The sequence below is a fragment of the Strix uralensis genome, unplaced genomic scaffold (assembly GCF_047716275.1).
Source record: "Strix uralensis isolate ZFMK-TIS-50842 unplaced genomic scaffold, bStrUra1 scaffold_250, whole genome shotgun sequence".
Lineage (NCBI taxonomy): Eukaryota > Metazoa > Chordata > Aves > Strigiformes > Strigidae > Strix > Strix uralensis.
The window spans coordinates 1-27,747 of record NW_027436851.1 but is presented as its reverse complement, the minus strand read 5'-3'; the positions used below and the strand labels follow the sequence as shown (position 1 = coordinate 27,747).

The following is a 27,747-nucleotide window of genomic DNA, read 5'->3' as shown; positions in this document are numbered from 1 at the left end:
TGTTGTATTTTTATTTTTTTTTTTTTTTGCGGGGGCACAGGTTACGTCCACCTCCAGCACCTTCACTGTGGAGCGTGTCCGCGGGGAGGCGCCTTCCCTGGCTGCCTGTGGGGAAATCTGGGAATAAAACCGGGGAAAACGGCGTTTGCGGCGACAAAAAAATCAAAGCGCATCGCCTTCTCCCCCCACCCCAAGATCTGTTGTGCCCGGGGCCAAATCCTGCCCCAATTTGGGGTTTGGGGGGGGTGTGCAGCCCTCGTTAACGGTGCGGTCGGGGCCATCCCGGTGAAGCACCCCCAAAAAAAGCAGCTTTTAAAACGAAACGGTGATTTATCAATAAATAAATTGCAGGTTGGGGGCGGGGAAGAGGACTTGGGGGTGAACAGGGCAGCGCTTGAGCTCGGTTTTATTTAACTGGTTTAACAAAACCCCCCCTCCCAAGGACCTGATTTGCCTTTTTGGAGCACGCGGGGCCCGTTTGTGCGGTTCAGACCCCGGGGCTGGAGCTGGGGAGGGAGGGGGGGAGCTCGGCCGGTGCCTTTTTTCACCCTTTTCCGGCGTCCGTCTCCCAGCGCCGCGTTTGAGGGGACAGACGGCGCCCGTGCGGGTTAAAAAACCGAGGTTTAGGGCCCATTCTCAACTTTGTTTTGTTTTACCCGTGGCAGGTGCCGCAGGGGATCATCCTGCAAGCGAAGCAGCAGCCCCCCAGCAGCCAGGCGTCCCCCGCGCTCGCCCAGTTCAGCGGCACGCAGGGGGGGACGGGGACGGGGACAACGGCAGCCCCCACGCACGGCCACGCGCCCGCCGCCCTCCCGCCCGCCTCCGCAGGTTTGTGCTGCTCCGGGGTGGGGGAAAACAGGGGGAAACGGGGAAAAAACAGGCAAACCCACGAGCATCCCAAACCACAAGCGTCCCCCAAACCATGAAGCGTCCCCAACCCACAAGTGTCTCAAACCCACAAGCGTCCCCAAACCCACGAGTGTCCCCAACCCCTGAGTGTCCCCCAAACCTACAAATATCCCCAAACCATGAGTGTCTGAAACCCACAAGTGTCCCCCCAACCCAAGTGTCCCCCAAACCTACAGGTGTCCAAAATCCACAAGCATCCCCAAACCATGAGCGCCCCCAAATCGCAAATGTCCCCAAACCCACAAGTGTCCCCAAACCCAGAAGTGTCCCCAAATCACAAGTGTCCCCAACCCACAAGCATCCTAAACCCACGTGTCCCCAAATCCACGAGTGTCCCAAACCATGATTGTCCCGAAACCCATGAGTGTCCCCAAACCCACAAATGTCTCCAACCCACAAGTGTCCCCAAATCACAAATGTCTCCAACCCACGAGTGTCCCCAACTCACAAGCATTCCCAAATCATGAATGTCCCCAAACCTACAAGCACCCCCAAACCCACGAGTGTCCCCAAACCCACGAGTGTCCCCAACCCACAGGTGTCGCCAACCCCTGAGTGTCCCCCAAACCTACAAATGTCCCCAAACCATGAGTGTCTCAAACCCACAAGTGTCCCCAAACCCACAAGTGTCCCCAACCCGAGTGTCCCCCAAACCTACAGGTGTCCCCAAACCACAAGTGTCCAAAATCCACAAGCATCCCCAAACCATGAGCGTCCCCAAATGGCAAATGTCCCCAACCCACAAGTGTCCCCAAACCCAGAAGTGTCCCCAAATCACAAGTGTCCCCAACCCACGAGCATCCCCCAAACCCACAAATGTCCCCAACCCACGAGCATCCTAAACCCACGTGTCCCCAAATCCACGAGTGTCCCAAACCATGATTGTCCCTAAACCCATGCGTGTCCCCAAACCCACAAATGTCTCCAACCCACGAGTGTCCCCAAATCACAAATGTCCCCAACCCATGAGTGTCCCCAACTCACAAGCATTCCCAAATCACGAATGTCCCCAAACCCACAAGCACCCCCAAACCCACGAGTGTCCCCAAACCCACGAGCATCCCCAAATCACAAATGTCCCAACCCACCAGCATCCCCCAAACCCACGCGCGTCCCCAAACCCACGAGTGTCCCCAACCCACGAGCGTCCCCGTGCCCCTGTTTGGGCAGAGCTCGGCTGCTGAAGCGATCGATGCTCCCCATGCGAAAAAAAAAAGGGCGGTGGGGAGCCGGGGTCAGGTTTATTTTTGATAAATCTCGGTCTTTTGGGATTAAACGTGCTGGGGGACTCCAGAACGTCGTTATTTCTTATCCAGGCCTGAATTTAACCACTGTTGAAATTCTCTTCGCCTGTTACCAGGTATTACCGCCCCGGTTCCTGCAGAGAGTAAAACCTTATCTGGCGTTTCCACCCCGATTTCTGCCGGGAAAGGGGCTGCGGCCCCGGGGAAGTCAGGAACTCCTCTCGCCATACAGCAGCCAGTTCAGGTGAAGAAGCATTTTTTCATGATTTTCCACTTTATTTCAAAGTTTCCCACCCGGAGAGTAAACGAATCTCTCCGCGTTCCCCTCCGTCCCATCAAAAAGGAGGAGAAGCTTTTTTTTTTTTCCACTTTTAAATTGCTGCGGCCCTCTAAAGCGACACAAAATGAACCATTCCCAGCAATATTAACAAAACTTTTGGGGAGTGGGGCTGGGCCGTTGCTCCTCTTCAAGAGAATCAGCGCTTCGCGGTGATGTAAGGGGACGTCAGGTGTAGATTTGGGGAAGTACAAATTAGAATAATTCTGGGTTTTATGCAAAAATACACCCTGGACTCGGGCGTTTACACCTGAGCGGGGAGGAGGCCGCCGGGCGTGTTTTGACAATTAATTATTCTTTGGTGAAATCACTCTGGGGTTCAGAATCCAGCGATTTTTTTTTTTTTTGTGGTTTCTCCCACAGACAAAGCCCGGCGTCATCAGTTCCGTCTCGGGCCTGAACCTGGCCAAAGGGCCGCTGCAGATCCAGGTGGTGGGGAAGGGCCTGTCGCAGCTTGTGCCCTCGGTCCCCGGGCAGGGCCAGCAGCTGGTGAGCGCGCGGCGGCGGGGAAGGGCCTTTAGTCACGGGGGGGTTGCACGTCCCGTTGCTCTAAATACACCAAAAAATAAATTCTATCCACGGGACGGGTTTATATCTTGGTGTATTTGCTGTGTATCGGGTGTATCTATACCAATTTATAGATTATTTATAATACGGGTGTGCTCTAAATACCCCAAAAGCTGTTTCGTCCAAGGGAGCAGAAGCCTCGCTCCACGCCTAAACCCCGCGCTTCCTCCCTTCGCTCCTTCCCCAAATTCCAAACCCATTTGATCCCGGTTTTTTCCCCTCTGGAGCAGTCGCCCACCCCCACACTCAGTTCCCTCCGAAGAGGAGGAGTTGGGTTAAAGTGGAGGAATTTCCTCGAGTGTGGGTTAAAATGGAGAAATTCCTGGAGGAATTCCCTCAAGCACAGTTTAAAACAGAAATTAATGGTGGAATTCCCTTGAGCTCGGGTTAAAACGGAGAAATTCACAGAGGAATTCCCTGGAGCTTGGGTTAAAACAGAAATTCCTGGAGGAATTCCCTGGAGCTGGGGTTAAAATGGAGGGATTCCTGGAGGAATTCCCTCGAGCATGGGTTGAAACAGAAATTCCTGGAGGAATTCCCTGGAGCTGGGGTTAAAACGGAGGAATTCCTGGAGCTTGGGTTAAAACAGAAATTCCTGGAGGAATTCCCTTGAGTGCAGTTTAAAACAGAAATTAATGGTGGAATTCCCTTGAGCTGGGGTTAAAATGGAGAAATTCCTGGAGGAATTCCCTTAAGCTTGGGTTAAAATGGAGAAATTCCTGGAGGAATTCCCTGGAGCTGGGGTTAAAATGGAGGAATTCCTGGAGGAATTCCCTCGAGTGTGGGCTAAAACAGGAATTGATGTAGGAATTCCCTGGAGCTGGGGTTAAAACAGAAATTCCTGGAGGAATTCCCTGGAGCTTGGGTTAAAATGGAGGAATTCCTGGAGGAATTCCCTTGAGTGCAGTTTAAAACAGAAATTCCTGGAGGAATTCCCTCGAGCGTGGGCTAAAACAGAAATTAATGGTGGAATTCCCTTGAGCTCGGGTTAAAACGGAGAAATTCACGGAGGAATTCCCTCGAGCGTGGGCTAAAACAGAAATTCCTGGCGGAATTCCCTGGAGCTGGGGTTAAAATGGAGGAATTCCCGGAGGGCTTCCGCGCAGCGCCGTCCCCCTCAGCCCGTCCTCTCTTCTCCCGCAGTACGACTCCAAGCTCGGCCTGAAGAAAGCCCCGACACTACAGCCCAGCAAGGAAGCTTGGTGAGCGCAGGGCGGGGGGCGGTGACTTAAAAAAACCCCAAAGAATCCCTCTCCGTTGGTTCCCGGAGCTCGCTTTGGGGCTGGAAACGCGGAATTGGGAGTGTCCCCCAGCAGTTCTCCCTCTCCCCCCCCCCCAGTTTCCTGGAGCAGCTGCACAAGCACCAGGGCGCGGTGCTGCACCCCGACTACAAGACGCCGTTCCGCTCCTTCGACGACGCTTTGCAGCGGCTCCTGCCCTACCACGTCTACCAGGGGATGCTCCCCTCGGAGCAGGACTGCAGGAAGGGTGAGTCCCCCCGGCCCCGGGGCTGCCAGAACCCCGGCGTTGAACAAAACGGGAGTTTTTACCACTAAAAAATGGAGAAACTCTGGAAAGAGTTGTGGGGTCGTCAAGGGGTTTCTGGGCCGGAGTGGTTCAAATTGACGTTAAAGTTTTGTCACTCTGGGTTTTGAGAAACCTTTAACCCAGGTTTTAGCAGGGTCTTAACGATCACAGCAATTAGAATTACATTATTACAACCAGAATATAAACTAAAATGACACCAAACCCCTTTTTTCAGGGTCTCTGGGTTTTGCAAAATCTTTAAACCAGATCTTAGCAGATTCTCAACAACCACAGCAATTAAAATTATATTATTACAATTATCAGTATAAACTAAAATGACACCGAACCCCTTTTTTTGGGGTCTCTGGGTTTTGCAAAATCTTTAAACCAAATCTTAGCAGATTCTCAACAATCACAACAATTAAAATTATATTATTAACAACCAGAATATAAACTAAAATGACACCAAACCCCTTTTTTTGGGGTCTCTGGGTTGTGAGAAATCATTAAACCAGATCTTAGCAGATTCTTAACAATCACAGCAATTAAAACTATATTATTACAATTATCAGTATAAACTAAAATGACACCGAACCCCTTTTTTTGGGGTCTCTGGGTTGTGAGAAATAATAATCCAGATCTTAGCAGATTCTCAACAATCACAACAATTAAAACTATATTATTACAATTATCAATATAAACTAAGATGACACCAAACCCCTTTTTTTGGGGTCTCTGGGTTTTGAGAAATAATAATCCAGATCTTAGCAGATTCTCAACAATCACAGCAATTAAAATTACGTTATTAACAACCAGAATATAAACTAAAATGACACCAAACCCCTTTTTTCGGGGTCTCTGGGTTTTGCAAAATCTTTAAACCAGATCTTAGCAGGTTCTCAACAACCACAGCAATTAAAATTATATTATTACAATTATCAATATGAACTAAAATGACACCGAACGCACCGAAAAATTCAACCAAGAGCCTCCCACCCCGTACCTGCCCGGTGACAACTCCCCTTTCTCCCCGCCCTCCTCTTCCTCGCAGTGGACGAGGAGTTCGAAGTGGTGTCCACCCAGCTGCTAAAGCGCACGCAAGCCATGCTCAACAAGTACCGCCTGCTGCTCCTGGAGGAGTCTCGGGTGAGTTTAGCCCCATTTGGGACTAAAACGCCACTTTTTGTCGCATCACGGGCTGCCGGGGTCGATTGGCCGCTGGGGTTTTTTTTTGCAGGAAGGGGGAAACTTTCCTCTCCCCGCCGCTGAGTCTGTCTCTCGCGTCGAGCCTTGCGGGGCGGGGATGGGGGAAACCCGGGAGAGCGATCAGTGGCGATGTGTAACGGCAGCTTCTTCCTCTTCCTCCCCGTCCCTCTCCTCCTCCTCCTCCCCTGCAGAGGGTCAGCCCTTCCGCGGAGATGGTGATGATCGACCGCATGTTCATCCAGGAGGAAAAGACCATGTTGGCGCTCGACAAGCAGCTGGCCAAGGAGAAACCAGGTGGGAGACGGATGATTTCTGCTCTTTCTCCGCCTTTTCAAAGCCGTTTGCGTGCGGTTTGGGTCTGAAGTACAGATCTTGCGGTAATATTTCGGATAATCCTAATTTTACGTATTTTTGAAGAAGAATCTCCAGAGGGGCAGGTCCCACGCTCACCCCAACTCCTGCCCTGGTGTTTCCGTTGCAGACGAGAGCATTTCGTTTGGGTTATTGCCCCGAGATAACGAGGGATGAGCTCGATAAAAAAGTGGAAGTTCTTGGAGGGTGTAAGAGAGGAAGGAAAACACATCCCGGCACGAGCAGGGAAGGGTGTAAAGTACAGATCTTGCAGTAATAGTATCATAATAGTATTTATTTTGTGTGTCTCGTTTGGGTTATTTCCTCGAGATAACGAGGGATGAGCTCGATAAAAAAGTGGAAGTTCTTGGAGAGAAGAAGGGCCAAGAGGTGTAAGAGGGGAAGGAAAACACATCCCGGCACGAGCAGGGAAGGGTGTAAAGTACAGATCTTGCAGTAATAGTATCGTAATAATAACTATATTTATTTTTTAAGGAAAATTAATAGAGGGGCAGGGTTCTGCGCGGGGTTTCCGTTGCAGAGAAGCGCGTCTCGTTTGGGTCATTGCCCCGAGAGAACGAGGAGTGAACTGGGTAAAGAAGTGGAAGTTCTTGGAGGGAAGAAGGGCCAAGAGGTGTAAGAGGGGAAGGAAAACACATCCCGGCACGAGCAGGGAAACATCCAAATGACGGGTTTTGCAGTAATAGTATCATAATAGTATTTATTTTGTGTGTCTCGTTTGGGTTATTTCCTCGAGATAACGAGGGATGAGCTCGGTAAAAAAGTGGAAGTTCTTGGAGGGAAGAAGGGCCAAGAGGTGTAAGAGGGGAAGGAAAACACATCCCGGCACGAGCAGGGAAGGGTGTAAAGTACAGATCTTGCAGTAATAGTATCGTAATAATATTTATTTTGTGTGTCTCGTTTGGGTTATTTCCTTGAGATAACGAGGGATGAGCTCGATAAAAAAGTGGAAGTTCTTGGAGGGAAGAAGGGCCAAGAGGTGTAAGTGGGGAAGGAAAACACATCCCGGCACGAGCAGGGAAACATCCAAATGACAGACCTTGCAGTAATATTTAGGAAAATCCTAATTTCACGTATTTTTGAAGAGGAATCCCCAGAGGGGCAGGTCCCACGCTCACCCTAACCCCTGCCGTGCTCTTTCGTTGCAGACGAATACGTCTCCTCGTCGTCCCGCTTGCAGGGCCACCCCCCTGCGGCGGCCCCGGCCTCCTCCTCCTCCTCCTCTTCCTCCTCCTCCGGCTCAACCCCGACCCCCGAGAACCCGAAGCTGCCCCTGGCCCCCTCCGCGCCCCCCCTGCACCCCACCAAACTGGTGATCAAACACAGCGGGGGCTCCCCCTCGGTCACCTGGGCCAAGGCCTCCCCCTCGCTGGACGGCGACGAGGACGCGCTGCCCTCGCGCAGCAAACCCCCCATCAAAACCTACGAGGCGCGGAGCCGCATCGGCCTTAAGCTCAAGATTAAGCAGGAAGCCGGGCTTAGCAAAGTGGTCCACAACACCGCGCTCGACCCCGTCCACCAACCCCCCGCCGCCGCCTGCCGCGTCATCAAAGGCCCCCCCGATCCGCCCCCCCCGCCGCCGCCGCCGCCGCCCTCGGCCGCCGCGGGGCAGATGAACGGAACCGTCGACCACGTCGGTGCCGCCGCGGCGGCTCCTCCCGCCGAGAAAAAACCCGTCGTCACCTACTGCCGCCTGCCGCTGCGCAAAACCTACCGCGAGAACGTCGACGCGCCGGCGGCCGAGAAACCCGACGGCGGCTCCAACAAACCCGACAGACCCCCCCTCCCCGCCGCCGCCGCCAAACCCGAGGACGGACCCCGCGGCGTCATCACGTCGCGCAAGAGCCACGACGGCCCCTCGGGGAAGAACCGGCCGGAGGAAAACCCCAAACTCCTCTTCCTCAACCGCGGCGACACTCGGTCTTTGGTCGTCCAACCCAAAGGCGACGACGGCGCCGGCGGGTTGATGAAAGAACTGGCGGAAGTCGAGGACGAGTTTTATCGCGGGATGATTAAACCCGAACCTCCGGATCAAGAACTTACCTGGGAGGTTCCGTTGCCGCCGGCGAAACGGAGAAAATCCGAATCCTTCGAGGTGGACAACGCCAGTTTCTCCAGCGACAGCCCCCAGGACGATTCCCTCAACGAGCACCTCCAGAGCGCCATCGACAGCATCCTCAACCTGCAGCAACCTCAGGCCGGGGCCCAGAACGTCCGGACGCCTTCCTCCTCGTACAACTCCTCTTCCTCGCCCTTCTCCTCGCCCGTCCACCGGACGGACGCCTACCTTGCCCCCAATCACAACGGTGGCCTTGGCGCCAGGACGTTGAACAGATAACAGAGAGAACCCGGCGGAGCGAGCGGCGAACCCCGGCCGAGACCACGAGGAGGAGGAGGAAGAGGAGGAGGAGGAGGAGGAAGAAAAAAAAAAAAAAACCAACAAACAAACAAACAAAACAAAAAAACGGCCGCTTGGACGCGGTTTGAAGCCCCACGGTTGGTGCCGGCGACCCCCGCGACGGGCAAAAACAAGGAGGGGGGGGTTGGGGGGTTGGGGGTGGGGGGGGGGGAGGGTTGTGTGTGTGCGGAAGGCGCCCGGGGAGGGCAAGGGGGGGCCCTTCCCCCCCCCCCCCCCCCTTTAATCGGGGTGATTTTAGGGCGTTTTAAAAGCCCCCCCGAGCGCCCCCCCGGGGGGGACGGACTGGAGGGAACTCCCGGCTCTGTAATTTAGATTCTGTAACAAATTTGCTCATATTGAATAATCCGATCGGTCTGTTCTCTCTTTCCCCCCCCCTCCCCACCCTGTGACCCCCCCTCCCCGCTCCGTCCCGCTCCCCTCCCAGAAACCGCCCGGAGGCCAAAGAGGACTCTGCACTCGTTGCCCCAGAGGCAAAATTTTACCAATTTTTTACCTTTTTTAAGTTATTTCAGACCCCGCGCGCAGGATTTGGGACCCTCCGGTTGGTCAGCAAAGGGCGGGTAAAAAAAAATTTTAAAAAAAGAAAGAAACGCAAACACTAACGAGCAGAAAAACGAAGGTTTTAGGCCGGGAAGGGGAGCAGGGGGGGGAAATTGTTGAGTTTTTCCCCGATTGACACCGAAAAGGACAAATTTTTAAAGGAGGGATTAAAACAAAAAAAAAATCACAACGACACGCTGCGAGTGCGCCCTTCCCCGCCCCCCCCCAAAAAAAAAATAAAAAAATCAATATTTTGGCCGATTCCAGAAGCTCCCGGGAGGATCCGTCCGCTCCCACTTTCCCCCCCCCCCCGCCCGCCCCCGCCGGGACTTCGAGGGGTTTTTTTCCCGTTTTCCCCACGTTTGCGCCCGTTCGCCTGCGTCCATCCCGTTTATTTTCTTTTTTAACCCCCCCCAAAATCCTTTTTTTTTTTCTCCTTTTGGAGGCAATAACCTTGACTTTGAAGTGCCATCGGGTCCCACTGGGCCCCCCCCCAGCCCCTCCCAGAACCCCATTTTGGGGGCAAAACGCCGCAGATCGGAGCCCAGCCAGCGGCGGAGACCCCGGGTGGGAACAGGGGGAAAAAAAAAAAGCCTGAACGTTAATTTTTTTCCGTTTTTTTTAAATTATCATTTTTTCCCCCCCCCCCTTTCTGCTCGGCTGAAAAGGAGCCTCTTTTGGTGTAAACAGGGAGGGATCACCCTTGGAAACACAAAACATCCTTCCTCCGCGCCGGCGGCGGCGGCTTCCGTCCTCCAAAACCCCAGCAAACGAGCGAAAAGAAAATAAAAAAAAACAAAACACACAAAACTTTTCATTTTTTATTTTTTTTTTTAAACGACGCAACTGGAGAGGAGCCGGGGGGGGCTGCGCGTGGCCGCTCCCCGCGAGCCTCCTGCTTTTTGGTGTTTCTTCTTCTGCGTTTTTTTTTTTTTTTTTTAATTTTTTTTTTTCCCCTTTGCTTCTATTTTTTTTTTTTTTTAATTCTTTTTTTTTTTTTTTTTTTTTTTTTCCAAGGAGGAACCATAAATCTGTTTTTCCCCGGCCTGGGAACGGGCGGCGAGCGCGCGCTCGGCATTCCTACGCGCTTGCTCACGCCGCGTTGGCTCCGGCCGCCCGAACCCTCCCACCGTCGCCTCAATCCCGCTTTTTAAACCCAAAATTCCCCCTCGGTCCCGTCCTCTTGGAAAAAAAAAAAAAAAAATATACAAAAAAACCCCCCACAAACCGCCCCCCCCCTCCTCGCCCTCTTCCCACGTCCCCCATCGCTCCCCAACGGAGCGGGTGAGGTTTGGGAACGCCGTGTGCTTCCCCGCTCCCTTTTTTCCTCTTTTTTCACCCAAAAAGCAGTCGGGGAGCAGAGGGAAGGGGCTGGGGCGGGTGCGATCTGGGAATTTTGGCGGGGGGGGGGGGGCGGGCCCGAGGGGCAGCTGCCGCCAGCGGGACCCCCCCACGCTCGGCCTTCGGCCAAACCCGAGGTAATAATTTTATAATTTTGGGGTTTTTAATTATTATTATTTTTCTTTTTCTTTCCCTGCACCCTCGGGCGCGCGGGCGGGTGCCGCCGAGCGGGTCGGGGCAGCAATAAGGGACGACGCTTCCCAGGCTTAAAATATTTGGCTTTTTTTTTTTTTTTTTATATATACATATATATATATAAAAATGTATATTAAATTGTTTGGGTTTTTTTTCGTTTAGTGTCTTAATTTTTATTTTTTTTCATCGAGAAGGAAGCGTCGATTGGGATCGTTGGCTCCTTATTTTATCCCTTTCTCTTCCAGGCCCTTGGAAAACCCCCGATTTCCCCCCAAAAAAAAGGGCCGTTTGGCACCACCCAGTGAGGCAGGCGGGGGGGTGGGGGGGGCAGCTCCAGCATCCCCCAATTTTGAGGAGAAAACCCCCATTTTGACCATTGCGTTGCACCGAGGTGTGTGTGGGGGGTTTTTTCAACCTTTTCCCACCCGTTTTGAATCTTTTTTTTTTTTTTTTAGGGCGGTGGGAGGAGGGGGGGGGGGGACACACACACACCTGCCTGAAGGAGGGGGGTTAAATCCCAATTTTTGGGGGGGAAAAGGCAAAAAATGGGATGAGACCCCCCCAAATTCTACCCTGTCCCCCCCACCCCCCCCCCTCCCGCCCCGCCGGTACCAGTGAACGCTACCACAGTTCGAAACAAAATATAGTACTATAAAATAATTTTGTACTGTATTTATTGTGTATAACGATTTTTTTAAAGAATTATGTACATTTAGTACTTCTGTGTAAATTAAATCGCTCTTCTTTTTAAAAACTGCGCCCGCCTCGGTGGTCCCAGGTGCTTTCAGCAGCCCCCCCCCCCCCCCCCCAAAAAAAAAAGGGTGAAAACGGGGCAAAACCAGAAGCGGGTTGGTAGGGAGGGGCCCGGCGCTGGTGTTTTGGGGTGAATTCGGGGGGTTTTGGGATTAGCGGGTGTCTCGAGGTGGAAGGTGAAATGGGAGGGGGGGGGGGGCGCAGAGACGATCCGGCCGGAGCGACCCCCCCCCCCCCGTGGGTCGGTGTCCCGGGGGGGGGTTTTGCCGCGTCCCAGCTCCGCCCCCGTCGCCGCGATTAATTTATTAATTTTTTTTTTACGGCTCCGTCTCAAAACGGCGACTCCCACACCCCCCCCCTCCATAATTTATGTTAATTTATTCCCCCCCCCCCCCCCCCCCCAGCACTTTTCTCCCGGCCGCCTCCCGCCCCCCGCTCAGATCCGCGGGATCTTCGGGCATCGCGGCGGATTTTTTTTTTTTTTTTTCCCTCCCGTTAAAACCACTTCAAAAAACAACCAAAAAAGAAGAAAAAAAAAAAAAAAAACAAGAAGAAACTCAACAAGTCGCTTCATCCGAGAGCAGCGACAACCCTCCGCCGCTGGTTTTTTTGGGGCGAAAAAGCCCCGTTTCCCCGCTAAAAAAACGCTTTGCGGTGGGAAGGCCCAAAAAAACCCAAAACCGTCAAAACTTTTTCAATTTTTTTTGGGGGGGGGGCGCTGCGTTTCGGTGACGGGTCGGGGGGTCCCATCCAGCGCCCCATGGCTCAGCCCTGAGCGTTGGCGCCGTCACCCCCCACCCCCCCCCCCCAATCCCCCGTTTCGGGGTGTCGCTTCCCCCCTTAAAAAAAAAAACCAACAAATTTTAAAAAATTAATTAAAAAATAATAAAAAGAAGCCGCCGGGATGTTCAGCTGGATGCGGAAAAACGAGAAGAAGAGCCCCGAGGTGGTTCGCACCGTCACCGAGGGGCTGAAAAACCTCTACAAAAAGAAACTTTTGCCGGTGGAGGAATTTTACCGTTTTCACGATTTTCACTCGCCGGCGCTGGAAGAGGCGGATTTTGAGAACAAACCGATGGTTTTGGTGGCCGGACAATATTCTACCGGGAAAACCACCTTTATCCGGTACCTGCTGGAGCAGGAGATCCCGGGCAGCCGCGTGGGCCCCGAACCCACCACCGACTCCTTCGTGGCCATCATGCACGGCGAGAGCGAGGGCGTCACCCCCGGCAACGCCCTCATCGTGGACCCCAAAAAACCCTTCCGCAAGCTCAACCCCTTCGGCAACACCTTCCTCAACCGGTGAGTGCGACCCCCCCCCCCAACACACACACACCCACCCCCCCAACCCCCGGGTGGCGACGGGGGGGGGCGCTCGCCCCCATGGCACCCCCCGGATTGGGGGAGGAGCCCCCCAAAAACGCGCCCCCGCCGCCGGCCGGTCTCAGGGATTCCAGATTTCACGGGTTTTTTCCCATTTTTGAGGATTTTCTGATAAGCTGTTACCCAATTTGAGGCAAGAACCCCCAAAACATGCACACACCCCCCCCCATCTCAGAAATCCCAGATTTCACTGGTTTTTCCCATTTTTTGCCATTTTCTGACAAGCTGTTACCCAAATTGAGGCAAGAACCCCCAAAAAATGTGCCCCCCCCCGTCCCATCTCAGGAATTCCAGATTTCACGGTTTTTTCCCATTTTTGAGGATTTTCTGACAAGCTGTTACCCAAATTGAGGCAAGAACCCCCAAAAATGCGCCCCCCCCCACCGTCCCAACTCAGAAATCCCAGATTTCACGTTTTTTTCCCATTTTTGAGGATTTTCTGATAAGCTGTTACCCAATTTGAGGCAAGAACCCCCAAAAAAACGCGCCCCCCCCACCCCCCACCCCGTCCCAACTCAGAAATTCCAGATTTCACGTTTTTTTCCCATTTTTTGCCATTTTCTGACAAGCTGTTACCCAATTTGAGGCAAGAACCCCCAAAAACGTGCTCCCCCCCGTCCCATCTCAGAAATTCCAGATTTCACTGGTTTTTGCCATTTTTTGTGATTTTCTGGCTGTTACCCAAATTGAGTCAAGAGCCCCCAAAAATGTGCTCCCCCCCCCTCCCCCCGTCCCATCTCAGGAATTGCAGATTTCACTGTTTTTTCCCAATTTTTGCCATTTTCTGACAAGCTGTTACCCAATTTGAGCAAAGAACCCCCAAAAACGTGCCCCCCCTGTCCCATTTCAGAAATTCCAGATTTCACAGTTTTTTCCCATTTTTGAGGATTTTCTGACAAGCTGTTACCCAAATTGAGTCAAGAGCCCCCAAAAACGTGCCCCCCCCCCCCCGTCCAATCTCAGGAATTGCAGATTTCACCCTCCAATTCACCAGTTTTTCCCATTTTCTTTTATTTTCTGACAAGCTGTTACCCAAATTGAGTAAAAACACCCCAAAAAACGTGCTCCCGTCCCGTCTCAGGAATTGCAGATTTCACTGGTTTTTCCCATTTTGGGGGATTTTCTGACAAGCTGTTACCCAATTTGAGTCAAAAACCCCCCAAAAACGTGCCCCCCCCCCATCTCCAAATCCTGGATTTCACCCTCTGATTTTCCAATTTTTTTCCCCATTTTTTGATATTTTCTGCCAAATTGAGCAAAGACCCCCCCAAACACGCCCCCCCCCCCCCCCTCCCATTTCCAGATTTCACCCTCCGATTCTCTGGGTTTTTTCCCCATTTTTTTTAATATTTTCTGCCATCAGAAGGGGGGGGGGGCTCCACGCTCAGCCCCCCCGGAGGGGCCCGTTTGGGGTCGCCCCTTGGGAAATTAATTTTATTTTTTTTTTTTTCTTTGGGGGGGGGGGGGGGGGATGAGCCAGGCCTCAGGAATGTGGCCCCGGAGCCTGCCAAGACCCCGCCCCCCCCCCGCCCCTCCCCGCCCCCCCCCCGTCTCGGAAAGACGCCGTCAGGGCGGGCAGCGGGAGGGGCCCCCCCATACCCCCCCCCCCCGGGGACCCTCCCCAACTCCCCTTCACCCCCATTTCTCCCCCCCCCCGCACACGAGTGGGTGCTGCCCACCCCCCTCCCCTCTCGCTCCCACCGACCCCCCCCTGCAGCTCCTGGGGGGGCGTGGGGGGTGTTTGGGGGGGGCCGGGAGGGTTTAGGGGGGTTTGAGGGGATTTGGGGGGGGCCGGGGGGGGGGTTTGGGGGATCCGGGAGGGGTTTGAAGGGGTTTAGGGGGATCCCGGGGGGGGGGGGTTGGGGGGTCCGGGGGAGTTTGGGGGGTTCCGGAGGGGTTTGGGGGGGTCCGGGTGGGTTTGGGGGGGTCAGGGGGGATTTGGTGGGGTCCGGGGAGGTTTGGGGGGGGTCAGGGGGGATTTGGGGGGGTCCGGGGAGGTTTGGGGCGGTCCGGGGAGGTTTGGGGGGGTCCGGAGGGGTTTGGGGGGTCCGGGGTGGGTTTGGGGGGGGTCTGGCAGAATTTGGGGGGGTCCGGGGAGGTTTGGGGGGGTCAGGGGGGATTTGGGGGGGTCCGGGGAGGTTTGGGGCGGTCCGGGGAGGTTCGGAGGGTCCGGAGGGGTTTGGGGGGGTCCGGGGAGGTTCGGGGGGTCCGGAGGGGTTTGGGGGGGTGCGGGTGGGTTTGGGGGGGGTCAGGGGGGATTTGGGGCGGTCCGGGGAGGTTTGGGGGGGTCCGAAGGGGTTTGGGGGGTCCGGGTGGGTTTGGGGGGCGTCTGGGGGAATTTGGGGGTGTCCGGGGAGGTTTGGGGGGATTCGGGGAGGTTTGGGGGGTCAAGGGGGATTTGGGGGGGTCCGGGGAGGTTTGGGGCTGTCCGGGGGGGTTCGGGGGGTCCGGAGGGGTTTGGGGGGGTCCGGGGAGGTTTGGGGGTTCCGGAGGGGTTTGGGGGGTCCGGGGTGGGTTTGGGGGGGGTCTGGCAGAATTTGGGGGGGTCCGGGGAGGTTTGGGGGTGTCAGGGGGGATTTGGGGGTGTCCGGAGAGGTTTGGGGCGGTCCGGGGAGGTTCGGAGGGTTCGGAGGGGTTTGGGGGGGTCCGGGGGGGTTCGGGGGGTCCGGAGGGGTTTGGGGGGGTCCGGGGGGGTCCGGGGGGGCACTAACGCGGCTCCTCCCGCAGGTTCATGTGCGCCCACCTCCCCAACCAGGTGCTGGAGAGCATCAGCCTGATCGACACCCCCGGCATCCTCTCGGGGGCCAAACAGCGCGTCTGCCGGGGTACGGGGGGGTGTCCCCCCCCCCCGCGAGCGGGACACGCGTGGGCAGGCGGGGGGGCACCCCCCGAACCCCCCTTCCCCCCCCCCGCGGGGTCGGAGAAAACGGGGCTCCAAGGAAAAGGGGGGGGGGGATGCAGCGGGGTGTGGGTGCTGTGGAGGGGGGCGGAGGGGTAACGGGGGGCAAAACGCAATGGGGTGTAAAGGGGGGGCAAAATGATAACGGGGGGGGAGCGGGGGGGGGTAAAATGGGGGGTGGGAAGTGTAAAGGGGTGCAAAAGGGGGGGTGTAAAGCGCAACGGGGTGTAAAATGGGGGTGTAAACAGCGCGGGGGGGGTGCAATCAGGAGGGGGGTCCCGCAGCGGGGTGCCGGGGGGGTGCAAAGGGTAAGGGGGTGTAAATGGGGGGGTGCAAAGGGTAGGGGGGTAAAGGGGTGTAAAATGGGGGGGTGCAAAGTGTGTTGGGGTGCAGAGGGGGGGTGCAAGGGGCGGGGTAAATGGGGGGGGGGGCACCAGCGGCGGGTGCCGAAGGTGACGCAACGGAGCTGCCAGGGGCCCCCCACCCCCCCCCCCCCGCCCCCCCAGGGCCGGGAGGAGCGATAAGGGGGTCCCATGGGGCATTGGGGGGGGTGAGGGGGGGCTCCCCCCGCCTCCCCGGGGCTGCTGCCAACTTTCCGGGCCGTGCCCCCCCCCCCCGCCTGCCCCCCCCCCCCTTTTTCCTTCCCCACCCCAAAACCTTCGGTCTGTGCCAAGAAATGGCGCAGGGCGGGGGGAGGGGCCCCCCCGGGCGATGGGGGCTGGGAAAGGGGGGGCTGGGGAAAAAGGGGGGGGGGTGGGGAAAAAGGGGGGGGGTGGGGGAAAGTGGGGGGGGCTGGGAAAGGGGGGGGTCAGGGCTGGGGGGGGCTGGGTCGGGGCCAAATTCTTGGGCAAACGCTCCCCGCTGCGGTATTGGGGGGGGGGGGGGGCTGCGGGGGGGGGGCCGGGGTCAAGGGGGGGGTCAATGGCGGGGATGGGGTCAAGGTCACGGTGAGGGGCGGGGCCGGGACTGGGGACAAGGAGCCCGTTCCCAGGACTCGCCAAATTTCCTTTTTTGGTGGTTTTTTTTTTTTTAGGCCTTCGGCTGCGGAGGGGGGGGGAGGGGGGCGGAGGGGGAGGGGGGGGGAGGGCACGGTCGGGGTCCTGTTCCTGGGGGGGGCGGGGGGGGGGTGTCAGTGTTGGGGGGTGTCAGTGGGGGGGTGCGGGGGAGGAGGTGGCTGAGCAAGGCCCAGGACCCCGCTCAAGGTGGGGTTTGGGGTTAAATTAGGGTTGGGGGTTGGGGGTAAATTTGGGGTTCGGGTTGAGTTTTGGGGTTCAGGTTGGGATTAGGGTTGGGCTTGAGGTTGAGGTTGGGGTCAGGGTTGGATTTTGGGGTTTGGGTCGAGTTTTGGGGTTAAATTTGGGGTTCGGGTTGGGATTGGGGTTGGGTTTGAGGTTGATGCTGGGGTTAGGGTTGGGTTTGGGGGTTTGGGTCGAGTTTTGGGGTTCCGGTTGGGATTAGGGCTGGGTCTGAGGTTGGGGTTCAGGTTCAGGTTGGATTTTGGGGTTCGGGTTGAGTTTTGAGGTTAATTTGGGGTTTAATTTGGGGTTCGGGTTGAGTTTTGGGGTTAATTTGGGGTTAGGGTTGGGTTTGATGTTGAGGTTGGGGTTCGGGTTGTATTTTGGGGTCAGGGTTGGATTTTGGGGTTCAGGTTGAGTTTTGGGGTTAAATTTGGGGTTCAGGTTGGGATTGGGGTTGGGTTTGAGTTCGATGTTGGGGTCAGGGTTGGATTTTGGGGTTCGGGTTGAGTTTTGGCGTTCAGGTTGGGATTAGGGTTGGGCTTGAGGTTGAGGTTGGGGTTAGGGTTGGATTTGGGGGTTCGGGTTGAGTTTTGGGGTTAAATTTGGGGTTCGGGTTGGGATTGGAGTTGGGTTTGAGGCCGATGTTGGGGTCAGGGTTGGATTTTGGGGTTCAGGTTGAGTTTTGGGGTTAAATTTGGGGTTCAGGTTGGGATTGGGGTTGGGTTTGAGGCCGATGTTGGGGTCAGGGTTGGATTTTGGGGTTCGGGTCGAGTTTTGGGGTTCAGGTTGGGATTAGGGTTGGGCTTGAGGTTGAGGTTGGGGTTAGGGTTGGATTTGGGGGTTCGGGTTGAGTTTTGGGTTAAATTTGGGGTTTGGGTTGGGATTGGGGTTGGGTTTGAGGCCGATGTTGGGGTCAGGGTTGGATTTTGGGGTTCGGGTTGAGTTTTGGGGTTAAATTTGGGGTTCGGGTTGGGATTGGGGTTGGGTTTGAGGCCGATGTTGGGGTCAGGGTTGGATTTTGGGGTTCGGGTCGAGTTTTGGGGTTCCAGTTGGGATTAGGGCTGGGTCTGAGGTTGGGTTTCAGGTTCAGGTTGGATTTTGGGGCTTGGGTCGAGTTTTGGGGTTAATTTTGGGGTTCAGGTTGGGATTGGGGTTGGGGTTGAGGCCGATGTTGGGGTCAGGGTTGGATTTTGGGGTTCGGGTCGAGTTTTGGGGTTCCAGTTGGGATTAGGGCTGGGTCTGAGGTTGAGGTCGAAATTACCGCTGGGTTTGGGGGTTCACTTGGGATCCCCCTCCATGCCATGACCAACGGTCCGTCCCCCCCCCGTCCCATCCCAACGCCGGGAGATTCCCCAATCCGCCCTTTTTTCCCCCCGTTTCCTAGGTTACGACTTCCCTGCCGTGCTGCAGTGGTTCGCCGAGCGCGTGGACCTCATCATCCTCCTCTTCGACGCTCACAAGTTGGAAATTTCGGATGAATTCTCGGAAGCCATCCGAGCCCTCAAGGGCAACGAGGACAAGATCCGGGTGGTCCTGAACAAAGCCGACATGGTGGAGACGCAGCAGCTGATGCGGGTTTACGGCGCCTTGATGTGGTCCCTGGGGAAGGTGTTTAACACCCCCGAGGTGCTGCGCGTCTTCATCGGCTCCTTCTGGGCCGAGCCGCTGCTCATCGCCGACAACCGGCGCCTCTTCGAGTTGGAGGAGCAGGATTTGTTCCAAGAAATCCAGAATTTACCCCGAAACGCCGCCCTCAGGAAGCTCAATGATCTCGTGAAGAGGGCGAGGCTCGTTAGGGTGAGTGAGAGTCAATGGGGTGCTTGGCGGGGGGGGGGGGGGCTACTGTGGGGTTAAGGGGACTGAAAGACTCCTTGGGCATCTCTGTGGCTACCGTGGGGCCATGGGGACCCCAGGACTCCTTGGAGGGGACATGGGGGCACCAGGACTCCTTGGGCATCTTTGTGGCTACCATGGGGCCACGGGGACCTCAGGACTCCTTGGAGGTGCCACGGGGACATTGGGACTCCTTGGGCATCTTTGTGGCTACCATGGGGCCACAGGGATCCCAGGACTCCTTGGAGGGGACATGGGGGCACCAGGACTCCTTGGGCATCTTTGTGGCTACCATGGGGCCACAGGGACCTCAGGACTCCTTGGCAGAGCCAAGGGGACATTGGGACTCCTTGGGCATCTTTGTGGCTACCATGGGGCCACGGGGACCTCAGGACTCCTTGGAGGTGCCACGGGGACATTGGGACTCCTTGGGCATCTTTGTGGCTACCATGGGGCCACAGGGACCCCAGGACTCCTTGGAGGAGCCATGGGGGCACCAGGACTCCTTGGGCATCTTTGTGGCTACCGTGGGGCCAAGGGGACCCCAGGACTCCTTGGAGGGGACATGGGGGACCCAGGACTCCTTGGATGTCTCTGTGGCTACCATAGGGCCAAGGGGACGCCAGGACTCCTTGGAGGGGCCACGGGGACATTGGGACTCCTTGGGCATCTCCGTGGCTACCATGGGGCCACAGGGACCCCAGGACTCCTTGGAGGAGCCATGGGGGCACCAGGACTCCTTGGGCATCTCTGTGGCTACCATGGGGCCACAGGGGACCCCAGGACTCTCGGAGCCCCCCCCACCCCCTGGAGCAGGAGCGTTGGGGGTTTGGGGTCCCCTCCCTGGCCCCAGGAGGTGGCTCAGGGGGTCCCTCAGCCCTGGTGGCTTCTGGCCATCTCCAACAATGGCCCCGTTGCCCGGGGGGGGATACGTCATTGTGGGTGTCCCCCCCCACCCCATCCTGTCCCTGGCTTCCTCGTTAAGGGTTTCCCATGAGGTAGCGCTTCCGCCCCGTAATTACAGAATAATTAACACCCCCCCCGCTGCCCCCCCCCCCGCCCCGGATTGTGGGGGGGTATTTTGGGGGGGGGGGGGGTGGGTGGCGGAACTGAAGTGGCCTCATGGCCGAGCCCATCGCCCTGGCGTCTGGCCACGGGGGTCCGGGGGGGGTGGGGGGGTGCGGAAGGCGGGGGGGGGGTGTTGGCGTTATTCCCCGTCTCCCTCCACCCCCCCCACACCCCCCCACACCCCCCCCGCTGGCCTTATCGCATCCGGCCACCTGCGGCCGCGGCCTTTTGTGAGACGCTTCCGCCGCCCGCGACGGGGACGGGGACACGAGGTGGGGACACGGGGACACGGGGACACGACACGGGGACACAACATGGGGACACGGGGACACGGGGACACGACATGGGGACATGGGGACACAGGGACACAACACGGGGACACGACACGAGGACACGGGGACACGGGGACACAACATGAGGACACAGGGACACAGGGACACAACACAGGGACACGACACGGGGACACGACACGGGGACATGACATGGGGACACGACATGGGGACACAGGGACATGGGGACGCGACACAGCAACACGACATGGGGACACGGGGACACGACACGGGGACACGACACGGGGACACAACATGGGGACACGGGGACACGGGGACACGACATGGGGACACAGGGACACGACATGGGGACATGGGGACACAGGGACACAACATGGGGACACGACATGGGGACACGACATGGGGACACAGGGACACGGGGACATGACACAGCGACACGACATGGGGACACGGGGACACAACATGGGGACACAGGGACACGGGGACACGACATGGGGACACGACATGGGGACACAGGGACACGGGGACACGACACGGGTACACGACATGGGGACACGGGGACACGACACGGGGACACGACATGGGGACATGACATGGGGACATGGGGACATGGGGACGCGACACGACACGGGGACACAGGGACATGACACAGGGACACGATACGGGGACACGGGGACACAGGGACACGACACAGGGACATGACACGGGGACACGACACAGCGACACAACACAGGGACACGGGGACATGGGGACACGACATGGCAACATGACACAGGGACATGGGGACATGGGGACATGACACAGCGACACGACACAGGGACACAACACGGGGACACGGGGACACAGGGATGGCGATGGGGACATGACCCGGGGACATGACCTGGGGACACAACACCGGGACATGGGGACACGACCCGGGGATGTGACACGGGGACACGACACAGAGTCCCAGGGACGCAGCTGGGGACAGGGTGGGGCCGTTCGGCGCCTGGGGGGACCCCCCCACCCCGCTTTCAGCTCTCGGCCGCGGAGGGGAGTGGGGTGTCCGGGTTCCCCCTGCCCTGTGCCCCCCCCAGGAGTCCCCTGACCCTCCCAGGAGTCACCTGACCCCCCCGCAGGAGTCCCCTGACCCCCACAGGAGCCCCCTGACCCCCACAGGAGAGCTCTGACCCCCCCCAGGAGTCCCCTGACCCCCCCGCAGGAGCCCCCTGACCCCCACAGGAGGGCTCTGACCCCCCCAGGAGTCCCCTGACCCCCCCAGGAGTGCCCTGACCCCTCCAGGAGTCCCCTGACCCCCCCAGGAGTCCCCTGACCCCCCCAGGAGTGCCCTGACCCCCCCCCAGGAGCCCCCTGACACTTCCAGGAGTGCCCTGACCCCTCCAGGAGTCCCCTGACCCCCCCCCCGGAGTGCCCAGACCCCCCCAGGAGTGCCCTGACCCCTCCAGGAGTCCCCTGACCCTTCCAGGAGTGCCCTGACCCCCCCAGGAGTTCCCCGACCCCCCCCCAGGAGTCCCCTGACCCCCCCAGGAGTGCCCAGACCCCCCCCCCAGGAGTCACCTGACCCCCCCCAGGAGTGCCCTGACCCCTCCAGGAGTCCCCCAACCCTTCCAGGAGTCCCCTGACTCCCCCCCAGGAGTGCCCTGACTCCCCCCCAGGAGTCCCCTGACCCTTCCAGGAGTCCCCTGACCCCCCCAGGAGTCCCCTGACCCCCCCAGGAGTGCCCTGACCCCCACCCCGGGATGCCCTGACCCCCCCGTGTGCCCCCCCAGGTGCACGCGCACATCATCAGCCGCCTGAAGAAGGAGATGCCCTCGGTGTTCGGGAAGGACAACAAGAAGAAGCAGCTCATCGCCAAACTGCCGCTGCTCTTCGCCCGCATCCAGCTGGAGCAGCACATCCCCCCCGGGGACTTCCCCGACTGCGCACGCATGCAGGTGGGTGCTGGGGCTCCCCCTGGGGTGCTGGGCCTCATCCTGGGGTGCTGGAGCTCCCCCTGGGGTGCTGGGCTTCAAACTGGGGTGCTGGGGCTCCCCCTGGGGTGCTGGGCCTCATCCTGGGGTGCTGGGCCTCAGACTGGGGTGCTGGGGCTTCATACTGGGGTGCTGGGGCTCATACTGGGGTGCTGGGACTTCAAACTGGGGTGCTGGGGCTCCCCCTGGGGTGCTGGGCCTCATCCTGGGGTGCTGGGGCTTCATACTGGGGTGCTGGGCCTCACCCTGGGGTGCTGGGCCTCAGACTGGGGTGCTGGGGCTTCATACTGGGGTGCTGGGCCTCACCCTGGGGTGCTGGGCCTCAGACTGGGGTGCTGGGGCTTCATACTGGGGTGCTGGGCCTCACCCTGGGGTGCTGGGCCTCAGACTGGGGTGCTGGGGCTTCATACTGGGGTGCTGGGCCTCACCCTGGGGTGCTGGGGCTTCATAGTGGGGTGCTGAGCCTCATACTGGGATGCTGGGCCTCAGACTGGGGTGCTGGGCCTCATACTGGGGTGCTGGGACTTCAAACTGGGGTGCTGGGGCTCACCCTGGGGTGCTGGGGCTTCATAGTGGGGTGCTGAGCCTCATACTGGGATGCTGGGCCTCAGACTGGGGTGCTGGGCCTCATACTGGGGTGCTGGGACTTCAAACTGGGGTGCTGGGGCTCACCCTGAGGTGCTGGGGCTTCATAGTGGGGTGCTGGGGCTTCATACTGGGGTGCTGGGCCTCATACTGGGGTGCTGGGCCTCAAACTGGGGTGCTGGGCCTCACCCTGGGGTGCTGGGGCTTCATACTGGGGTGCTGGGCCTCATACTGGGGTGCTGGGCCTCACATTGGGGTGCTGGGCCTCACCCTGGGGTGTTGGGCCTCAAACTGGGGTGCTGGGGCTTCATAGTGGGGTGCTGGGCCTCAGACTGGGATTCTCAGCCCCATACTGGGATGCTGGGCCCCATACTGGGATGCTGACCCAAACACTGGGGGCTCCTGCAGGACACTGACCCCAAACTGGTTGACTCATTGGGTTGCTGACCCCAAACTGGTTGACCCATTGGAACACCAACCCCAAACTGGTCAACCCACTGGAACGACGACCCCAAACTGGTTAACTCATTGGGTTGCTGACTCCAAACTGGTTGACCCATTGGGTTGCTGACCCCAAACCGGTCAACCCATTGGAATGCCGACCCCAAACTGGTTGACCCATTGGAACGCTGACCCCAAACTGGTTGACCCATTGGGTTGCTGACCCCAAACCGGTCAACCCATTGGAACACCAACCCCAAACTGGTTGACCCATTGGGTTGCTGACCCCAAACCAGTCAACCCATTGGAACACCAACCCCAAACCGGTCAACCCATTGGAACGCCGACCCCAAACTGGTTGACCCATTGGAACGCCGACCCCAAACTGGTCGACCCATTGGGTTGCTGACCCCAAACTGGTTGACCCATCGGAACGCCGACCCCAAACTGGTTGACTCATTGGGTTGCTGACCCCAAACTGGTCAACCCATTGGAACGCCGACCCCAAACTGGTCGACCCATTGGAACGCCGACCCCAAACTGGTTGACCCATTGGGTTGCTGACACCAAACTGGTTGACCCATTGGAACGCCAACCCCAAACTGGTCGACCCATTGGGTTGCTGACACCAAACTGGTTGACCCATTGGAACGCCAAACCCAAACCGGTCGACCCACTGGGACCCTGACACCCCCCCCCCCCCTTTTTTTTGCCCCCCCAGGAGCAGCTGCTGGTGCACGACTTTGCCCGGTTCCCGGGGCTGAAGCCGCGGCTGCTGGAGGCGCTGGACGAGCTGCTGACCACCGACATCGCCGCCCTGATGCCGCTGCTGCGCCAGGAGGAGCTCGACAGCCCGGGGGGGCCCGGGGTGCAGGGGGGGGCCTTCGACGGCACCCGCCAGGGCCCCTTCAGCGGCGCCGAGGACGAGGACGAGGAGGAGGGCGGCGAGGAGGACGAGGAGTGGGTGGTGACCAAGGACAAGGCCAAGTACGACGAGATCTTCTACGGGCTGGCGCCGCAGGCGGGGAAGCTGAGCGGGCGGCGGGCGCGGGGCTGGATGGTGACCAGTAACCTGCCCAGTTCCGTACTGGGCCGCATCTGGCAGCTGAGCGACGTGGACCGGGACGGGATGTTGGACGCCGAAGAGTTCGCCCTGGCCGGGCACCTCATCGGGGTCAAACTGGAGGGGAGGGGGCTCCCGGCAGATCTGCCCCCCCGGCTCGTGCCCCCCTCCAAGCGTAGGCCCAAGGGGTCGGCTGAGTAGGGGTCAGCCCCACGGCTGATTTTCTGGGGGTGTCCCCCCCCCAATCTCCTGTGCTGGTGATACCCCCCCCCCCCCCCCCCCCAAACCCTGTCGCTTCGCCCTGAGCAGCTGCAATAAAGGGAGGATGAGGAGGATGGAGGCGGCGGTGGTTGGGGGGGGGAGAGGGGGTGCAAAAGGGGGGGGGGGTGCAAGAGAAGGGGTGCAAGGGGGGTGCAAGGGGGGTGAGTGTGGAAGGGAGGGGGTGCAAGGGGTGTGTGCAATGGGGGGGGGTACCAGGGGGGTGTATGCGGGGAGGGGGGGGGGGCGGTGCTTGCACACGTGTGTGAGGGCGTGTCGGCACCAACGGGGCGCACACACGTGTCGGGGCGGGGGAGGGCACATCTGGGCTCACATCTGGAGCCAATTCGGGGGTCCGAGGCCCCCCCTGGGCCCACGCCCGGGGGGGGAGCACATCTGGAGCCCCCCCCACCTTACAGCTGGACACTGCCCTCCCCAAGATGGCGGCGTCGCCTTTCCCTGCCCTTCCCAAGATGGCGGCGCCGCCCTTCCCCGCCCTCCCCAAGATGGCGGCGTCGCCCTTCCCCGCCCTCCCCAAGATGGCGTCATCGCCCTTCCCCGCCCTTCCCAAGATAGCGACGGCGCCCTCCCCAAGATGGCGACCGGAAGTGGAGGCGCGGTACTTCCGCCAGACCCGGCGGCGTGGCCTTTCTTTTCAAGATGGCGGCGCTCGCAGCCTCCTCGTCGTTCCTGGGCCTGGGCCCCGGGTCGCGGGATCCCGCCACCGTCCGACGCCGCTCCCGCGGTCCCCGCAACCGTAAGAAGGGCTGGAAGCGCTGGGCCGGCCCCGAGGCGCAGCTGGGCCGCGAAATCGGCGATTTCCTTGAGGACGTGGTGCTGCAGCAGCGGGCCACGGGGTGAGGGGAGCGGGGCCCGGCGGGGCCTCTCGGGGGGTTCGCGAGAGCCTTTGGGGGGGGGTTAAGGGACCCCGAGGGGGGGCGTGGGGGAGCGAGAGGCCCCCAGAGGCTACGTGGGCTCTTGGGGGGGGCGACTTGGGGGGCTCAGAGGGGCCTTGGGGGGCTCAGAGGGGCCTGGGGGGACTCACAGAGGCCTGGGGGGGCTCAGAGGGGCCTGGGGGGGCTCAGAGGGGCCTTGGGGGCTCAGAGGGGCCTGGGGGGACTCACAGAGGCCTGGGGGGCTCAGAGGGGCCTGGGGGGACTCACAGGGGCCTTGGGGGGCTCAGAGGGGCCTGGGGGGGCTCAGAGGGGTCTCGGGGGGCTCAGAGGGGCCTGGGGGGGCTCAGAGGGGCCTGGGGGGGCTCAGAGGGGCCTGGGGGGACTCACAGGGGTCTTGGGGGGCTCAGAGGGGTCTTGGGGGGCTCACAGGGGCCTTGGGGGGGTTCACAGAGGTCTTGGGGGACTCACAGGGGCCTTGGGGGCTCACAGGGGTCTTGAGGGGCTCAGAGGCGTCTTGGGGGGGGCACAGAGGGATGTTGGGGGGCTCAGAGGGGTCATGGGGTGCCCTGGGGGGGGTGTTTGGGACCGGGGAGGGGGGGGGGGGCGTGGGAGTTTTGGGGGGGCCCCGGTGCTACCAGCGATCCCTGAGCGAGGTGTCTGGGTCTTGGGTGGGGGGGGGGGGGTGAGGGGACTTTGGGGGAACACTGGGGGGGCGAGGGGGCACTGAGGGACAAAGCGGGGAGACCCTGAGGTTTGGGGGGGGGCCCTTGTGCCCCCCCCCCCCCCCGGCTTCGGGAGGTGACAGGGGGCTCCCCCTCAGGGGGCTGATCGCGGAGCAGCCGGACGAGGGGCTTTTTTTTGTGGATACGAACAACGCCGAGAAGGGTGAGGTTGGTTTTTTTTTTTTTGGGGGGGGGGGGCAACCCCAGTGTCCATCCATCCCCCCCACCCCTTCCTCAGCATTTGGGGGTGTCACGTGTGTGTGTGTGTGTGTCCCCCCCCCCCCCAGATCGACAGCGGAACAAGGGCAAGGAGAAGCCGCTGCACGTCGACCTCGTCCTGCAGCCCGACTCCAAGGTGCCGGCACCCAAAAAGTAAGTGGGGGGGGGGGGGGTTGATATTAGGGGGTGACGCCCCCCCCCCCCCCCCCATCAACCTCGACACCCCTCCCCGCAGTATTTTGGCCCATCAGATCCCCAACGGGCGGAAGGAGAAGCGGCGCCGGCAGTTTTGGGAAAAACAGGCGGAAAAAGGGGTGTTGCCCCGCGCCGAGAGGCGGCTGCGGGCCCGGCTGCGGCGGGGGGGGGGGCCCCCCCCCGAGAAAACGCTGGAAAAGGGGCGCTCGGACCCCACCAGGGACTTCTATGACATTTGGGCGGCTGATTGTAAGAAGGGGGGGGGGGACGTGGTGGCAGCTGGGGTGGGGTTGAAGTGAATTTGGGGAAGGGGGGGGGGGTCAGTGAAAATTTGGGGGTCAAATCTGGAGGGGGGGAAGTGGGGTTCGGGGGGGGGGGTACAAAAAGACCACCAAGGGGTTTGACACCCCCCGGTTTATTTAGGGGGGGGTCACGCCTTGCAGTGGCTTGGTGTGGTGGGGGGATTTGGGGGGGGGGGGACGGACAGCACCCCTTGAGGGCCCCCTCCCCACTGTGGGGGGGGGACTCTGGGGTGAGGGGGGGGGACAGCACCCCCTGAGGGGCCCCCTCCCCACTGTGGGGGGGGGACTCTGGGGTGAGGGGGGGGGACAGCACCCCCTGAGGGGCCCCCCCCTACTGTGGGGGGGGGACTCTGGGGTGAGGGGGGGGGAACAGCACCCCCTGAGGGCCCCCTCCCCACTGTGGGGGGGGGACTCTGGGGTGAGGGGGGGGGAACAGCACCCCCTGAGGGCCCCCCCCCACCGTGGGGGGGGGACTCTGGGGTGAGGGGGGTGTCGGTGTCCCTGCAGCCCCCCAGGAGCGGGCGCTGGCGGGGCAGGACCCCTGGTTCCTGCAGCAAACCAAGAAGCAGAGGGTGAAGGTGAGTGTAGGGGGGGGGGCGGTCACGGGTTTTGGGGGGCCACAGAGGTTTTGGGGGGGGGTCACATGGTGTGTGTGTGTGTGTCCCCCCCCCAGCGCCCCGCCAGGCTACAGGCCAAACCCTCGCCGGTGCCCGCCGTGGAGGTCATCGCCGCCGGCGGCTCCTACAACCCCGCGTTTGAGGACCACCAGGTTTGGGGAGCACGGGGGGGGGTCTGTAAAAGGGGGGGGGGGGTGTCATGATTTGGGGGTGACAGTGCTGTGTGTGTGTGTCCCCCCCCCACACTGCAGGCGCTGCTGCTGCGGGCGCACGAGGTGGAAGTGAGGAAGAAGAGGGCGGAGGACAGGGTGGAGCGGCAGCTGAAGATCCCCGCCGGCACCGAGCTCCCCACCGCGGT

General features: G+C 59.6%; 3 protein-coding genes across 4 annotated transcripts in view; all 3 read left to right on the top strand.

The window, feature by feature from the left end:
* The window catches only part of BICRA (BRD4 interacting chromatin remodeling complex associated protein), a 34,739-nt gene extending 26,173 nt beyond the window's left edge, over window positions 1-8,566 (top strand). For both annotated transcript variants that reach the window (XM_074857642.1, XM_074857641.1), the window contains 8 exons: window positions 666-828; window positions 2,270-2,397; window positions 2,854-2,979; window positions 4,201-4,259; window positions 4,397-4,545; window positions 5,636-5,730; window positions 5,982-6,084; window positions 7,311-8,566. In XM_074857642.1, coding sequence (XP_074713743.1) covers window positions 666-828; window positions 2,270-2,397; window positions 2,854-2,979; window positions 4,201-4,259; window positions 4,397-4,545; window positions 5,636-5,730; window positions 5,982-6,084; window positions 7,311-8,500 — 2,013 coding nt within the window. In that variant the 3' untranslated portion in view covers window positions 8,501-8,566. The remainder of the gene's footprint in view (window positions 1-665; window positions 829-2,269; window positions 2,398-2,853; window positions 2,980-4,200; window positions 4,260-4,396; window positions 4,546-5,635; window positions 5,731-5,981; window positions 6,085-7,310) is intronic.
* A 3,295-nt stretch (window positions 8,567-11,861) lies between these two features.
* EHD2 (EH domain containing 2) lies at window positions 11,862-24,515 on the top strand. The gene is made up of 5 exons (XM_074857639.1): window positions 11,862-12,712; window positions 15,521-15,618; window positions 18,315-18,727; window positions 21,891-22,055; window positions 23,839-24,515. Exons 1-5 carry the CDS (start codon window positions 12,315-12,317, stop codon window positions 24,379-24,381), a joined length of 1,617 nt encoding a protein of 538 aa, XP_074713740.1. The 5' UTR covers window positions 11,862-12,314; the 3' UTR covers window positions 24,382-24,515.
* Window positions 24,516-25,075: 560 nt separating this feature from the next.
* NOP53 (NOP53 ribosome biogenesis factor) lies at window positions 25,076-27,742 on the top strand (the record flags this gene model as incomplete). The annotated part of the gene is made up of 7 exons (XM_074857664.1): window positions 25,076-25,295; window positions 26,155-26,219; window positions 26,344-26,428; window positions 26,511-26,719; window positions 27,280-27,350; window positions 27,446-27,541; window positions 27,641-27,742. Coding segments are annotated over exons 1-7 (825 nt in total), but the record flags the coding sequence as incomplete, so codon positions are not given.
* Between the last annotated feature and the right edge of the window lie 5 nt (window positions 27,743-27,747).

What these genes read in the sequence shown, in the direction of transcription:
- EHD2 (XM_074857639.1), top strand. Translation starts at nt 12,315, where the DNA reads ATGTTCAGCTGGATGCGGAAAAACGAGAAGAAGAGCCCCGAGGTGGTT. An exon ending in AGAGGGCGAGGCTCGTTAGG is followed by an intron (nt 18,728 to 21,890) that starts GTGAGTGAGAGT and finishes GTGCCCCCCCAG; the next exon opens with GTGCACGCGCACATCATCAG. An exon ending in CCGACTGCGCACGCATGCAG is followed by an intron (nt 22,056 to 23,838) that starts GTGGGTGCTGGG and finishes TTGCCCCCCCAG; the next exon opens with GAGCAGCTGCTGGTGCACGA.